Source organism: Vulpes vulpes, chromosome 11 (assembly GCF_048418805.1).
Source record: "Vulpes vulpes isolate BD-2025 chromosome 11, VulVul3, whole genome shotgun sequence".
Lineage (NCBI taxonomy): Eukaryota > Metazoa > Chordata > Mammalia > Carnivora > Canidae > Vulpes > Vulpes vulpes.
Genome location: NC_132790.1, coordinates 87,769,291 through 87,784,248, shown reverse-complemented (window position 1 = coordinate 87,784,248; position 14,958 = coordinate 87,769,291). Strand labels below are relative to the sequence as shown.

The following is a 14,958-nucleotide window of genomic DNA, read 5'->3' as shown; positions in this document are numbered from 1 at the left end:
AAAAAAAAGATGTAAAAGAATCAAAGATAAATGAAATGAACAAACCAAGTTACTGGCTAAGAAAAAAACTATAAACGTACTAACATACAGGCATTTATTATGTAAATGCATAGAAATGTCTACAGGGACATTCACTACAACACAGCAGTGGTTTCCTCTGGGGAATGGGTGGAATGGGGTATGAAGTAGTATTTTTATTTGTTTTCCCATAAATGTCTACATTGTTTTACAGATCTACATACAATACACGTTTACAGTAAGCATGTTACATACTTTCTCTATGTACAGACATGGATGTATCTTTCTATAATGTACACTTTAAAAAAGATAAAAGATAAAAAGATACACTTTTTTATTAGCATATTTTCATTCATTACTTTTATTATTTGTATTACAACAACAATCACAGAGCTATAAAATTGGTCGGAACTTCACCAATTCAAAATTAGTCCTTTGATCGGTCCTACAGCCACTTTCTTCCCAGCAGCTGGAAGGAGCCAGAATTGCTAACACCATAAGCTCAGGTGTCTACAGAGGTAATTTACCACTGGGGGATTCATGCCAGAGCAAGGGAAGGAGAAAAGTATATGTCTGAAGGCAGCATCTTAATGACCCAGCAATTCTGGCACGTGGCAACCCCCAGTCCTTAACTCTGCTCTTTTATGAAATGGTGCCGGATTCCGGCCCCTTGGCCATGCCTGCGGGCACCCTTCATTTGAGTCTGGGCCAGGCACAGGTGAAGCTAAGGACACATGATCGTATGAGTGACACAAGGACATAAGGGTATAGGTCTCTAGACATCCCATAGTCCCCACAGTTGGCTAGTTTATCTGTAAGCACACTGGGTAAGGTCTGTGGAGGCTACCACTTGGGAACTGCTATAGACTGAATACTTGTGTCCCCTTAAAATTCACATGTTGAAACTCCAACCCCCAATGTGAGGTGAGGCCTTTGGAAGATGAGGTGAGGCCTTTGGAAGATGAGGTGAGGTCTTTGGAAGATGGAGGTCAAGTGGGATGAGCATCCTTATAAATGAGACCGCAAAGAGTAACTACCTCCCTGACCCTCTGCCATCTGAGGTTACAGAGAAAAGACGGGTCTTCACAGACACCGAATCTGCTCGTGCTTTGATCTTGGACTTCCCAATCTCCAGGAATGAAAAAAATAAATTTCTGTTGTTTACAAGCTACCTCATTTAAGGTATTTTTATTAAGTGGATCAATGGAGTAAGAAGGAATCCATGGTAGTTGGGCCCAAATGACCCATTCATGCCCCAAGGAAGCAGTGGTTTGAAACTCAGATAAAAACTGGGTGATGAAAAAAAAAAGAAAAAACTGGGTGATGATTAGAGGCCTTCTGTCCAGAAAGATTTTATCTGCTGCTTCCTCCGGCATCTGGGCCTGTCTGCCTCACCCACTAGCTATTGAGATCACCCTGTGCTGTTTGCACCCTCCTAATCACCAGAACGCAGGGCCCGCCCATGTGAGGCCCTTTGATGGGTCCTCCAAACACCAGACATTCGGGGGAGGTTCTGATACAAGAGGCTGGGGAGTGAGACGTCTCCCCCAAACCCACTCTCCTACATCCTCACCCCCAACTTGGTCCTCATTGTCCCTGAACGGCTTGGAGCCGCCCCCACTGCCCAACATTCCTCCCTTTGTGTCTAAGTACCCTCATCTCACCATTGTTCTCTAAATCTGGCCAACTCCATGATAATCCTGGGGTCACCCCTTCCAGGAAGCCCACCCTAGCATCCCTCTTCTATTGTCCTGCCCCTGGTTCTTGCTGCCATCTTAGCTCACAACACAGTAGCCATAAACAGGGGTGTCCACAGTTTCTCAACTGGCCACGCTAAACATCTGGAGGCTCAGGGCTATCTATTTTTCATCTTTATATTCCCCCTCTGACCAACCCAGGGCAGGCCCCCCATAAATGCTTGTTGAACTGGAGGCTTACTCTGAGCCAAGTGCTGCACTCCAAGACAGAAAACAAATATCCACCTGCACACCTGGCCTTCCTCCTAGCTCTAGTTGTAAGAACCTCCTGTATGTAAGCCCTTTACAGGTGCCTCAAATCTGACTCCCATCCCTGGGTCAGATCACCACCCCTCCCTTCGTTCTGCAGAGTGGCACTTCCCCCCAGGCCAACTGCCTGGCTTGGTGGGGGGCTGTTGTGCTACTCCTCCAGGATCCCGTCCTTGCATACTGACTGGTCTAGGGACAGGGGCCCAAGTCTAGCCACCTGTGCCAACGAGGGCTCTTTCCACGAAAGAAAGGCTTCCCCATGTAGAAGCAACTTTATAGGAAGTCAGGTGGCCTCCTGCAATCCCTACCCAAGGCTGTAGGCTATCTCTTACTGTCCCTGTGCCTCTGAAGTTTAGTTATCAGCTCTTCCTCTTATTACATGGACACCCTGGCAGATCCAAATCAGGTGTCAGGGATCCACAAGTGTCCTGGTGAAGACAAGCACAATGGGGCTAAAGTGTCGACTCACCTCTCCATCACTGGCTCAGCTGCCCGAGTCACACCACTGACCACATCAGCAAAGAACCTCATGGGGTCAAAGGCATGGCTCCACCATCTGTTTTTTACCTTCCTAGCTCCAGGGCCTGCCTCACCATCAGTCTAGGCTGGTCATCTCCCTAGCAGACTGTAGTCACCTCTTCCTTGGAACTTCTCATTTCCAGGACCACTAAAGCCTGTCCTCAGTCACCTCTGTTACCAGGCTACCCATGGTTCTGAATGCAGGCAGGTGGTATGGGGCTGGGGGCTGAGTCACAAGCCTGGGTTCAAGTCCTGACTTTGTTACTTCCTAGGTGCATGACGTTGGGCAAATATTCCTGCCTCACTAGGCTTTATTCCCTTTACCTGTAAAATGAAGATTACGGCATCTCTACCAGAGTGGTGGCATGGATGACTTGAGGTGTCACTTGTGGAACACTGTATAGTGCCTGCAGCATGGTAAGGGATAAAGAAGTGCTATTTGCACATCTGTCCCCTTGATGTGATTATTCTGGCCACTTCCAGGCTCTTAAAAGGTGCTGCCTTCAACTCGGGATCTGGAAGGGATGCTGACCCTCTGTGTCCACACCTTTCACAGAAGCATAATGAACCAGTCTCCCTTTGCCTCTCGACCACCCAATTTTAGCAGCTTTTCTGACTCCTTTAAATACATGCAGCTTATCCAAGATAGCATCTTCCTTTTTATTTTTTTAAGTAAGATCTACACCCAATGTGGGGCTTGAACTAATGAACCTGAGATCAAGAGTCACACACCCTACTGACTGAACCAGCCAGATGCCCCCAAGATGTTACCTTCTTCTTCTTTTTTAATAAAGATTTTACTTATGTATTCATGAGAGAGACAGAGACACAGGCAGAGGGAGAAGCAGGCTCCCAATGGAGAGCCCAATGTGGGAATTGATCCCAGGACCCTGGGATCAGGACCTGAGCCAAAGGCAGACGCTCAACTACTAAGCATTACCTTCTTATAAGCTAAACTACCCCTGATTCTACTATCCCCCAGTAATCCAAAGGTTCCTGAATTCTGTTTCCTTCACAGGCCTGCCAAAGAATAATGATTTGCTCTATAGGCAATTCCCACAATTCCCTCAGTGCTGCTCAATCCATCAAGCTGTCTTAAAGATCCATTGTGCCTCTACCCTGCACTGAAAATAAAAATGTCTGTGTGTCATTCTCAAATATAAACCAGAATCACAACTGGAGACCAATTCTGTTATTTGCCTTGGACCATTTATTTTATTATTTTTAAAAGATTTTATTTATTTGAGAGAGAAAGAGTGAGTGAGAGCGAGAGAGGGCACACGGACAGGCGGAGGGGGAGAGGGAAGCAGGTTCCCAGATGTGGGGACTCAATCCTGGGGCCCCAGGATCATAACCTGAGCCCCCCTGACCATTTGCTTTTAATAAAAGGCAGCAGAAATCATGCTTGAGGGTGCAAGGCGAAAATCAAGCCCACATTTGCAAACTTTGAGAGACTTGGTTTTATGTGGACAAGATGGATCAAACAGCTGAATCTATCCTTTTTGACCTATCCACTTGGCGCCACAATACAAACCAACCTTTCCTGTTCTCTTCGTTCTTAACTATTCTTCATTCCTCATGCTTGTTACATCATGGTGAACTACTGTTAAGAACCTAATAAGTGCTTTTGGTGCCAGTGATAAGCCTGGTCCCATTTAGGGAGCCAGTAAACCACAGGAGGTCTGGCTCACGAGGTTAGGACTCAACACATCCCATCAGGCTGGAGGTTTTGCTCTAAGCTGTTCTCAAGCTCTTATCTCCTACTTGTCTGTCCCTCCCTCTGACGTCAGCCACAGAGTCCTAAGTCCACGGACTGCCAGAGCACAAAGACAGGGTTCCCACGGTGGCCTGAGCTGGAGCCCAGCTGTGGCCTCCCAGGCAGGACAGGAAATCTCAATGTCCCCTGGGGCAGCTGATAACTGGCCTGGCTCAAACAGGATCCTTTTGGATGAGATGACAGAAACTAGAAATCAGAGAGCCATCCAAGGACAAGCCCCCAGAAAGAACTGTGACAAAACCTCAGCTACCCTTAACCATCTCATAGCCTGGCTCCCCCATCTCAACTTTGAGAATATGATCAAAGTTACTGCTTCTCAACCCTGAAAAAGGACTGCACACACAAGCTTCTGCGCTTGAATTCTGAGGGTTCACAGGACCCCTGAAACCACAAGACGATGCTGATATCTGTTGGACTCAGGCTAACAACCCAGTATGCCTGGAAATAGGTTTCTGATTTCGACACCCTTGATAGAGGAGATTTTTCTTTATTCAAAATGGAGAGGGAGCTTTACAACTCACATAAACATGTGTTCATCCTAAAATAGCCTTTCAACAGTAAGGTATAAAAAGAAGTGAAAATCATCCATAATCTTATCACCCAGAACAACCCCAGTCTACATTTTACTGCCTATGTGTGGCTGGATGTCCTGCCAGAGGTGAAATCTGTCCTTCTGTCCACGCTCTGAGGATTGTTTCCTCTACCCTCAAGAGGAACAAGTACGTTTTCTGTTTCTCAAAGGTCTACCTTTTGAGGGCACTAAAGCTCACGAAGGCCACCAAACCAACTGCCCAGGAAGGTGGCTGGTCATCTGCCTTCTGTGGAAAGGGTCACAAGGAAGAGATGGTCAGGAGTGAGGGAGCACTTTGGGGAAGCCCCCGACTGAGAGACAATGCTGAGGTTGGGGCCTGGACCCCTTAGGCACCTGGACTGACCGGCCAGCCCACCCTCTGGTGGATACCTGGGGCCAGGCTGGGTTCCAGGTTCCCCAAGAGGCAGACGCCTGGGCAGTCTAGGGTCTAGCCTCTCAGATGACACAGGAAAGAAAGGGAGGCAGATGGGGAGAGGCTCAGCGTGATACCGCAGCCCGAGCCAGAGACGTGAGAGAAGGACCATGCATCATGGCCGACTCCCTGTCCCTCCCACCCACGGGCAGCCTGGCTCTGCTGGGCCGGTGAGGCACTGGGTGCCAATAGTGAGACAGTCGCAGAGCTCTCCCTGGGTGTAGCCTGACTTCACTCCAGATTCAGATTCAGATTCAGATTCTCCCCTCAAGACCTCATTCCTGATAAGTTTCAGAACAGCCAGGCCACCCTTCCTCCAGGGCAGAGCTGCCATCAAGACCATGGGGTTCCACCTCTGGTTACCACTGACCTCAAGTCAAGGTGGACTTTCTCATTTTTGTTGTTGTTGTTGTGTTCTTTTAATGTCATCACCTTGGAGCAAACTCCACCTGGGCCAACTCCCACCATGTTCTTGGCTCCCCTCCATTCTGCAGCTACTCCAACGTAAACATCTGCAGCCTTCTCTCCTATTTTGTCCCTGTCCTCACATAGGCTTGGCATATGCAGATACTCTGAGTTCACTGGCTACTTCTACTAATATTTTCTTGTTTTACTAGCTAGCCCTGATAGTCTTCTCTTCTCTAAAACAGGAGACTCCCTTCTTGCCAATCCAGTTGAGTTCACACACACACACACACACACACACTCCCATATAAGATACCACATGTAGTTACCATATTATGGACAACCTTGTATGAGAATACAGACAGGTCTGTGTAATCACGGCATAATGGCTACAGGAGTATTTAATGTTGGACACTTTGGCGGCCTCTCCCCCCACCCCGCCCCATTTGCCTAGTGTGAGCTATGCTGCAATAAACATCTTTGAACACATATTTCTATCTTCTCATCTAATTACCTTTAGGAGAAATTCTCTAAGATCAGAAACTGCGGAGAGGAGGGTGGGGAGAGAGAGAGAGAGGAAGGGGAAAGAGAGAGATAGGAGAGAAACAATGTGCCACCACACCCCCAGAAGAATCCTGGAAATGACCCCCACACATAAATGCATCCATTTTTAGCTCATGGAAGGGCCTGCTATGTGATACTCTCTCCCCTCCCCCATGTAACTACAAAAACTGAAGACACATGATGAAAGCTGATTAGTCACACTTAATTTTGACACCTACAGAATTTTTTCAACCACAGACATTTAACTCTGTGTGGTAGCTGGGCACGAAGCATTCAGAGAGAAAGCAAAATTAAAACTCTCAGAGATCAAACAGAAAATAAATCTCCAAGAAAAGGACTGAAATTAAAAAAAAAAACAAAAAACGTAAAACTTCATAGTGATAATAATGAGATTAGGCTATTATACATAGAACTTCCTAGGTTAAAAACACAAGCCTTCATGTTTAATTCCTCATTCTTTCGGACTCCAATTCACCAAAATAAAATCCCAGGAGGAAACTTATTGTGACTTTTAAAATTGAGTACATGGGGGCACCTGGGGGGTTCAGTCGGTTGGGCATCCTACTCTTGGTTTCAGCTCAGGTTGTGATCTCAGGGTCCTGAGATGGAGCCCCCCCACCATGGTGTTGGGCTCAGAGGGGAGTCTGCTTGTGATTCTCTCTCTCTCTCTGCCTTCCCCCAAGTGTGGTCTCTCTCTCTCTAAAATAAACAGATCTTTAAAAATAAATAAATAAAATAGAGTACATACTACCTAAGACCCTTGGCATTCTAAGGGTTGCATCCCCAAACCTTTTCCATGAAAATGTTAAAATCTTCATGAATCCCCAATTCACACACACAATTGGGGCACATGATTTTCTCCATACCATACACATGGGATGAAGAGCAGAGCGTGACAAAGCCTCGTGGCCGGCTCGCTCCCAGCTATTATTATCCAAGTCTGTGCCTCAGCAAAATCCCTGCCACCATCTATCTCTACCAGGGTGCAGGGTGCCTGTGAAGAGTGGGAGCTGTGAATGCCAACAGCCGACCACGAAAGCAGGCTGAAGCCAGGGGCTGAACAACCAAGGCGAATGCTACAACCCCCAGGCACCTTTCAGGAGCTCCTCACTCTCCTTCTCAGAGGCAATTTTCTTTTAATTTACACGCTGTTCTAGCAACTTGGTTATTCTCTTTCCCAGAGGACAACAAATCCAAAGCAGCATATAAAAGGGGAGGGGAGTGGGGGCTGGAGACTGTGGGAAAATGATGGCTCTGCGGGAAGAGAGGTACCAGGGAGACTACTGAAGACATACACACACCACACGCCACTCCCATGCACGTACCACACATGCCACATACACACCACTCACGCATGCCACTGATACGCACCACATACACATCACTCATGTGCATCGTTCACATACCACATACACACAGGGCTCACATGCAGCACTTGCACACACTACATACACACCACATACACATGCTACCACTCACAGACACCACATGCATGTACCACATGCACACACTGCCACTGCCACTCACAGACACCACACACACACAAACACTACTCACACACCACATACGTACAAAACTCACATGCAAAGCTGGTTCAGCTGGGGTGCCTACCGAACACACGCACCCATCACATACATACCACTACTCATATCATACACATGTATACATACCACTCACACACTAAGCTGGTTCAGATGGGTTACCTATTCAACACACACACCACTCACACCACACATAACACCACCCTTCACACATATTGCACACCACCACTCGTATACATCAGATACACACAACTCACACAGGCTGGTTCGGCTGGGGTGCCGACTGAACACACACACACACACACACACACACAGCTGATTAATCTGAAATTCCTCAGCTTCCTACTTGCTTTCCTTGGCTTTGGGGCCCCACCTCTCTGCTGCCATACTGTCTCCTTCACGGCCTCCCTTCCTCTGTCGGCCCAGATCTCATCTCTGCCCTGTCCTCTCTTCCTTCCACCTCTACCACAGAGCTCAAACTCTCAAGGTGACAGGGTTCAGCAAGTGGAGACCAAGGAGAAAGGAAGAGCTTGCACTGCCCACAAAGGGGGTGGCCAGGACCCAGGTGCTAGCTCCAACACTGTCCCTGCAAGGGACTATGGGTCTCGGCTTGCTAGATAGTCTCTTTGTTTGTTTTTTAAAGAGGAGCTGGAAGTTTATGTGAAACTGCCCAAGTTCTAAAACATTGGTAAAGAAATGTGAAAACACACATTGGGCCAAACAAAACTGTCGGTCTAGAGTGGCTTCCACATGCTCCTGGGAGACTTGGTCTCTCCAGGTCATGGCTTCAGGAACAGTGAATACAAAGTCCCCCGGCACTGCCTCTGGACAGGGTCTCTCTTAGGCTCAGATCCCAAAACCACCTTCCGGCAAGACACGGTACCCAGTTGGCCCTCAGGACCTCACCGACACCTCCAACTCCTTGTCCTGCTCCACACCCAGCCTGTCCACTTGTCTGGGCCTGATGCAGGCCTGGGGAGCCATGGGTCCCACATGGTTACCCCCCAGCCCTATTTAACTCAGGCGGCGCTGAGACGTTTATATGAAAAACAACACAAACACACGAGTGACCGAGGCATCTACTGGACTACCCAAGCCAGACTCCTGTGTGTGTCATGGTGGTCTTCCCCTTCTCTCATCACCCTGGCCCACTCTACCACCCAATTAGCTCAAAGTCCCACAGCATCACCTGCTGCTTTGGTGTCCCCTCAGCCTTTTATGGCAAACTCAGGCAAAACAGCCTGAGTTGCCACCCAGCTTCACCCTCCCATCAGCCTCTGAAAGCAGAGTGCCCAGAATTTGTGCTTATTAGACTCACCCAGGGAGCTAGTCAAAAGTACAGATTCTGGGTCCCACTCCTGTCAAAATTCTGATTCTGTAGGGAGGGGCACAAAACATGCTCTTCTTTGGTTTTGGAGCACTCTTCTTTATTTTTTTTAAATAAATATTTTTAATTTATTTATTCATGAAAGACACACAGAGAGAGAGAGAGAGGCAGAGACACAGGCAGAGGGAGAAACAGGTTCCATGCAGGGAGCCCGACGTGGGACTCGATCCTGGGTCTCCAGGATCAGGCCCTGGACTGAAGGTGGCGCTAAACTGCTGAGCCACCCGGGCTGCCCTGGAACACTCTTCTTTACAAGTTTGCAGAGCCACTCTGCTCAAGGTGCTCAGGTGCCCACACCTGGGCAAACACTATCCTAGACTGTGGTCTTTCTGAGCCATAAATTTCCTGGTGTGTTCCCTACTTCAGTGGCTCCCCACAGCCTTCAGGATATAATGTGGTGATAGAGGTGGCCCCAGCTTTTGTCCAACTTCATAGCTACACACAGGTGACTAACCTGGTCCTACTTTTTCATTCTGTCTTTGCAAACCCATCTCCATCTGTAGGAATGCCCCTCCTACCTTCCTCCATGGCCAACTCCTACTCACCCCTCAAGGATGAAGCTCAGACGTCACCTCTGCTGAGGAGCTGTCCCTGAATTTCCAGACTGGATAAACTTCTTGTCCTCTATCTTCCCATATCACCCTGCCATAAATGATCTCTAATTCATTTTATTTAACAAATACACAGGGACCACTGGGTGGCTCAGTCGGTTAAGCACCTGCCATCGGCTCAGGTCATGATCTGAGCAGCCTGGGATTGAGTCCTCCATCTCCCTCTGCTGTTCCCCCTGCTTGTGCTCTCTGGTTCTCTCTCTGTCAAATAATAAATAAAATCTTTAAAAACAAACAAACAGGGATGCCTGGGTGGCTCAGAGGTTGAGAGTTTGCCTTCAGCTCAGGGTGTGATCCTGGAGTCCCAGGATCGAGTGCCATGTCGGGCTCCCCGCATGAAGCCTGCTTCTCCCTCTGCCTGTGTCTCTGCCTCTCTCTTTCTGTGTGTGTGTGTCTCTTATGAATAAATACATAAAATCTTTAACAACAACAACAAAAAAAACAAAACAAAAACAAACATACATACATTGATCACTGTGTAACAGGCACTGTTTTAGGTGTTTCAAAATATGAGCTCACTGAATCCTTCACTAACCCTATGAAATAGGGACTGTTTTATCCCCACTCTACAGATGAGAAAACTGAGACGGTAAATAACACGGCTGAGGTCACCAATCTGGTAAATGGCTGGGATTCAATCTGAGCAGTCTGGCTTTTTCTTAGAGCCATGTTCTTTCACCGGCTCACCTTACATGATATCACCTCTTACCTATCCTAGCGTACCGCACACTCTATTCCAAGTGTCTGCTCATGATTTTCCTCCAGTAGGACAGATAGCTCCTTGGGTCTATGATGGAAACTCAAGGAACATTTGCTGAAGGTCAAAGCTGTATGTACTCATGGCGCTGGATCAACAAGAAAAGATAAAATTCATAAAATCTCAGAGTTTAAAGAGGCTTTAAATAGAATCAGGCCCAATGACCTGCCTTCTCAGGTCAGAGAATGCTCCAGAGCAATGCTCCAGAGTTTGCACTACCTCTGCATGACATGGACTCTTAGGACACTCCACCTTATGCTTAGCTGGAATGTGTCCCCATGGTCACCTGGGCCACACAGAGTAAGTCTGACTCGTGCAGAAAGGGCTTTTCCGATATTGAGGGCAGCTCTGGCTTTCACTGCAGCAGGGTAATCTTCCCTCTTCCCTCCAGTCCATCTTCGATAGTTTCCTCAGAACCTGCTCTGGTCAACTGATTTGCCCTGCCTGGGAAGATCACCCCCAGATATAGTGCCATGTGCCCAGTGTAGACTGGCCGCATTCATGGCCAATGAGCTCTGATCAAAAACAAATAAAGCCTCCTCCCTGACAAGTGGCTGAAGGAACACAAGCCTTGGCAGCCTTCAGGACACCAAGAGTCCTGGCTTCTGAAGAAGGTGCCTGGTGATGGGACTCCGTGCTGTTGCTTCAAAGGTTCACACTGACTATGCTCCTACAAGCCAAGCGTTTCCTGACAAGGCCTCTGTTCTCACACCAACATTGCAGCAGCAACTAATTCTACTTTACAGAAGAAGAAAGAGAGGCTCTGAGAGGTCCAACTTGCCCAAGGGCTCACAGCTGCTGAGTGGCAGAGCGGCATTCAAATTCAAGGCTGTCATTCCAGAGCCTGCGCAGGCTCCGTCACGCTGCCATTTTGGGAATGCCCGTTGGAACATGGCAGGACCAGCATAAAATACGAATTAAGGAAAGGCTGGGTTGAAGCAGCAAAATGGACGATTACAAGAGAGCAGCAGAAATGTAATTAATCAAGTCTTTATATCTTGGTGGTCTTGCCCTATGGCATTAAAGGAGTCCCTTAATCTGAGAAATGATTTTTCCACTCATAGACATTTCAGCTAGAATAACTAAAGATAGCTATGCTTGCTTGTTCCCTTCTATAATTCAGACATCAGGAATTTCAGAGTTTCCCTATTTTAAACTCAAAAATATCAAGGGCTTGAAAATACAAAATGAATGATTTCCATTAAAGGCTGTTACCATACAGCAAGTCATTAGTACCATTTAAAATAAACATATTTTGAGAAACTATGAACTGTATCTTAACCTTTTTTGTATCCCTTCCACCTACCCCCACCCCGACACTGTAAAAAATGCCCGACACACATAAGCACTTAATAAATATATCTGGGTTCACAGACCCACTTTCTATACCAAGAGGAAGAAATGCTTATTTAAACAACCTAAAAAATAATAATAATAAACAACCTGATTTTTAAAATTGTAACCTGGATCATAACTTTCTCATATCCAAAAAGCCTACAAGACAAAATAAAAATACATGATCACTGCAGAAAGCAAATAAAATTATACTGATTCACTTAAAGCCTGAGGAAAACCAAGTTATATTTGATTACCTCACAAAGGTTACCTAAAATAGTTGTATGTGCAAATCTGGCATTTAAAAATTACTCTGAAGAGATGATGGAAAAAAAAGTCCATATATGTTAGGGTAAAAATGAAAACACAAATGTTAGTTAAACGTATACCTTTGTGGTATCAATTAGCGCAGTTCCTTACACCATAATAAGCAGCAACCCACAACGCAATTAAATAAAGCAATTAAACTCCATTTCTACAGAAATGGGTAAATTCCAAAGTTACAGTTTACCTAGAAGTAGAAGAGCAGTAAGAACATCCATATCTTAATATCTCTCCGAACTCCAACGTATCCAAGAATAAAGAGCTCCAACCCAGGCAGGCTAATTTACCCTGCAAAATTTCCCTTAAAAAAAGTATGGCTGAAAATTGGCTCTCCTAAAACAGAAGGTACTTTCAGAAGAGTTATATAATAAGCAAAACACACTGGCCAATTCAGTGACGTGGAAACCACCTCATGCAAGAGAAACGCAGCAAACACAAGTAACCCACATTCACGTCTCAGATCCTGTCAGCTTCTCAGAATAAAAATCAAGGTTGACTGTAACCTCCTAACTCTCCAGCCAAAGGATGGAAAATTTTTAATGAAAAGTTATGAACAATTAAACTAGTGAGAGTCCTAACATTTTTCTGGAATGGATTCGCATTTTATGGTTCATTAACCATCTGGAGTATCTTTAAACTTCCTATGCCTACCTACTCTTGACCTCATTTCCTATTCTGGAAAGATAAAATGAGTATTTTTAATTGTCTTTAGTATTAGAAATAGCCTGTCATATGTACCAGACACGTGCATGGAGTATGTCACAAATTGGAGGTGTATGAGGGAAGCTTGTTCAAAGCCTCTCTTCAAACCACTTATTCCAAATGCCAAGTCTTTCCGACATTCCCCAGCGCACTCAGAACATCCCACTTGCTGAGCCACCTGGTCTTCTTCCCATTATTCAAACTGCGACAGAAACGCCACCTCCTCACAGAGCCATCCTAAGCAGTGATGGGTGCCAACCACTTATCTCCCATCCACCAGGGTGAGGTGGTAATATGAAGAAAAGGCAGGTGACAGCAAACACACAATTTCCAGCATCATACAGAAGATGTTCTCAGCTTCAAGTATACAGCAGCAGAAGGAGAGGGAATTCGGGTCAGCTTGCTTTTCAGAATAGGTGTAGATTCATTCATTTAACAAGCAGTCATGAAAAACCTACTGTGTGGTTGGCAGTGCAGTTCCCAGGGTATAGAGGGAAACAGGACATGGCCCCTGCTCTCAGAGAACAGTCTTGCAGAAGCAAGAGACACAAGGGCGCCTGGTGGCTTAGCAGTTGAGTGTCTACCTCTGGCTCAGGTCGTGATCCTGGGGTCCTGGGATCGAGTCCCACATCAGGGTCCCCTGCTTCTCCCTCTGCCTATGTCTCTGCCTCTCTCTCTCTCTGTCTTTCATGAATAAATAAAAAAACAAAAAGCAAGAGACACAAGAACTCAACATTAGAGTTAGTGTAAGTGGTTAGTGTATGGGAGGGGACTGGTTTAAGGCATCCTGGATGCACATCAAAGAAGCATCAGACCCATCTGGGCTGGTGACCCTATCTATTCCTGCTGTGTCCGCCGGTGTGGGGGTAAGTCCTGGAAGTTTCCTAGAGAAGAAAAGGACTGAGTGAACCATGGGGAGGAAAGGATGGGAGGGAGCTGAGGAGGATGGCAGAGGGGCTGGTGGGATTTGGGCCCAGAGAACAGGGTAAATGTGTAGAGAATACCAAGCAATTCGGCATGAGAGAGGGGCCACTGGAGGGGCCACCACTGAAGGGTTACAACCAAGGAGATGCTGGGGCCAGACCTGTGTTAGAGGACAGCCACTTTGGCAGAGCAGTGGTGGTACTTTAGGCTTTGGGGCTGAACCTGAGCACAGGCTCCCAGTGAGGGACAAAGTGCTGGGCAGCAAGATCTGTGGACTGGCTTCATCAGCTGTGCTCTTGCCTCGCCACACGAGATTTCCTGGGCATGGTCCCTGCTGCCCAGGAAACTGAGTTTGGTACCTCATTCCCCTACACAACTGCAGCCTCACAGCTCACTGAACATAAAACAGACACCCAACCCTCAAAGAACCAAGCAGCAGGCTAACTACCTCTGTTCACACTGGGCCACTCAGTGTCTCCCCCTTGGGGACCTAAGAATCTGAGAATAACTGAGTAGTTTAGGAATCTATGCAGAAGTCAAAAACCTATCGCGAGGCCCAGTGAGCACTCATTCGTTATGGCCAAAAAAGACGCTCAGGACAAAGCTCTGCAGTTTAGGATTTGTACTCACAACCATCCACCATCAGTACCAGCAATAAAAAGACTCAGTTGTTTTAAACTGCATTGTTCATTTGAAAAACAAAGGCTTTGGGGCCTACTTGTTTCCTCCCCACAAGGGCCCTCTATTCCAGAATGAAGCCCTCTCCCCTCCGGCGACCCAGCGACACCAGGCAATACTCACAGAATTGCAGGCTGAGGCTGACGAAGGCCAGCAGCGCAGCCAGGGCCAGCAGCAGCAAGAAGCGATTGCGGAAAAGCATTATTATTTGTTCTATTTTCTCTTCATGGTTTCACCTCCAATTGGGAACATATCCTGTGAATAAGACAGAGGCAATAAACATGTGTTCCGAGGTGGAAAACCAAGTTTGTCAACTGAAAATAATCCAATTAGCCCAGTCCTCCAGCAGGGAAGCGTGAATCCTCATTGGAGAACAATAGTTGGTTATGTCTTTGCCCCCCAAATA

The 14,958-nt window shown here is 46.8% G+C and overlaps 1 protein-coding gene across 13 annotated transcripts in view; it reads right to left on the bottom strand.

Annotated features, from left to right (window-relative positions):
• The window catches only part of PXYLP1 (2-phosphoxylose phosphatase 1), a 73,780-nt gene that overhangs the window by 21,067 nt on the left and 37,755 nt on the right, over positions 1–14,958 (bottom strand). For 12 of the 13 annotated variants that reach the window (XM_026018592.2, XM_072726994.1, XM_072726989.1 and 9 more), the window contains one exon: positions 14,676–14,807. In XM_026018592.2, the coding sequence (XP_025874377.1) occupies positions 14,676–14,754 (79 nt within the window). In that variant the 5' untranslated portion in view covers positions 14,755–14,807. Of the gene's footprint in view, positions 1–12,435; positions 12,596–14,675; positions 14,808–14,958 lie in introns of those variants that run through there. The other variant, XM_026018596.2, reaches the window with a different exon arrangement.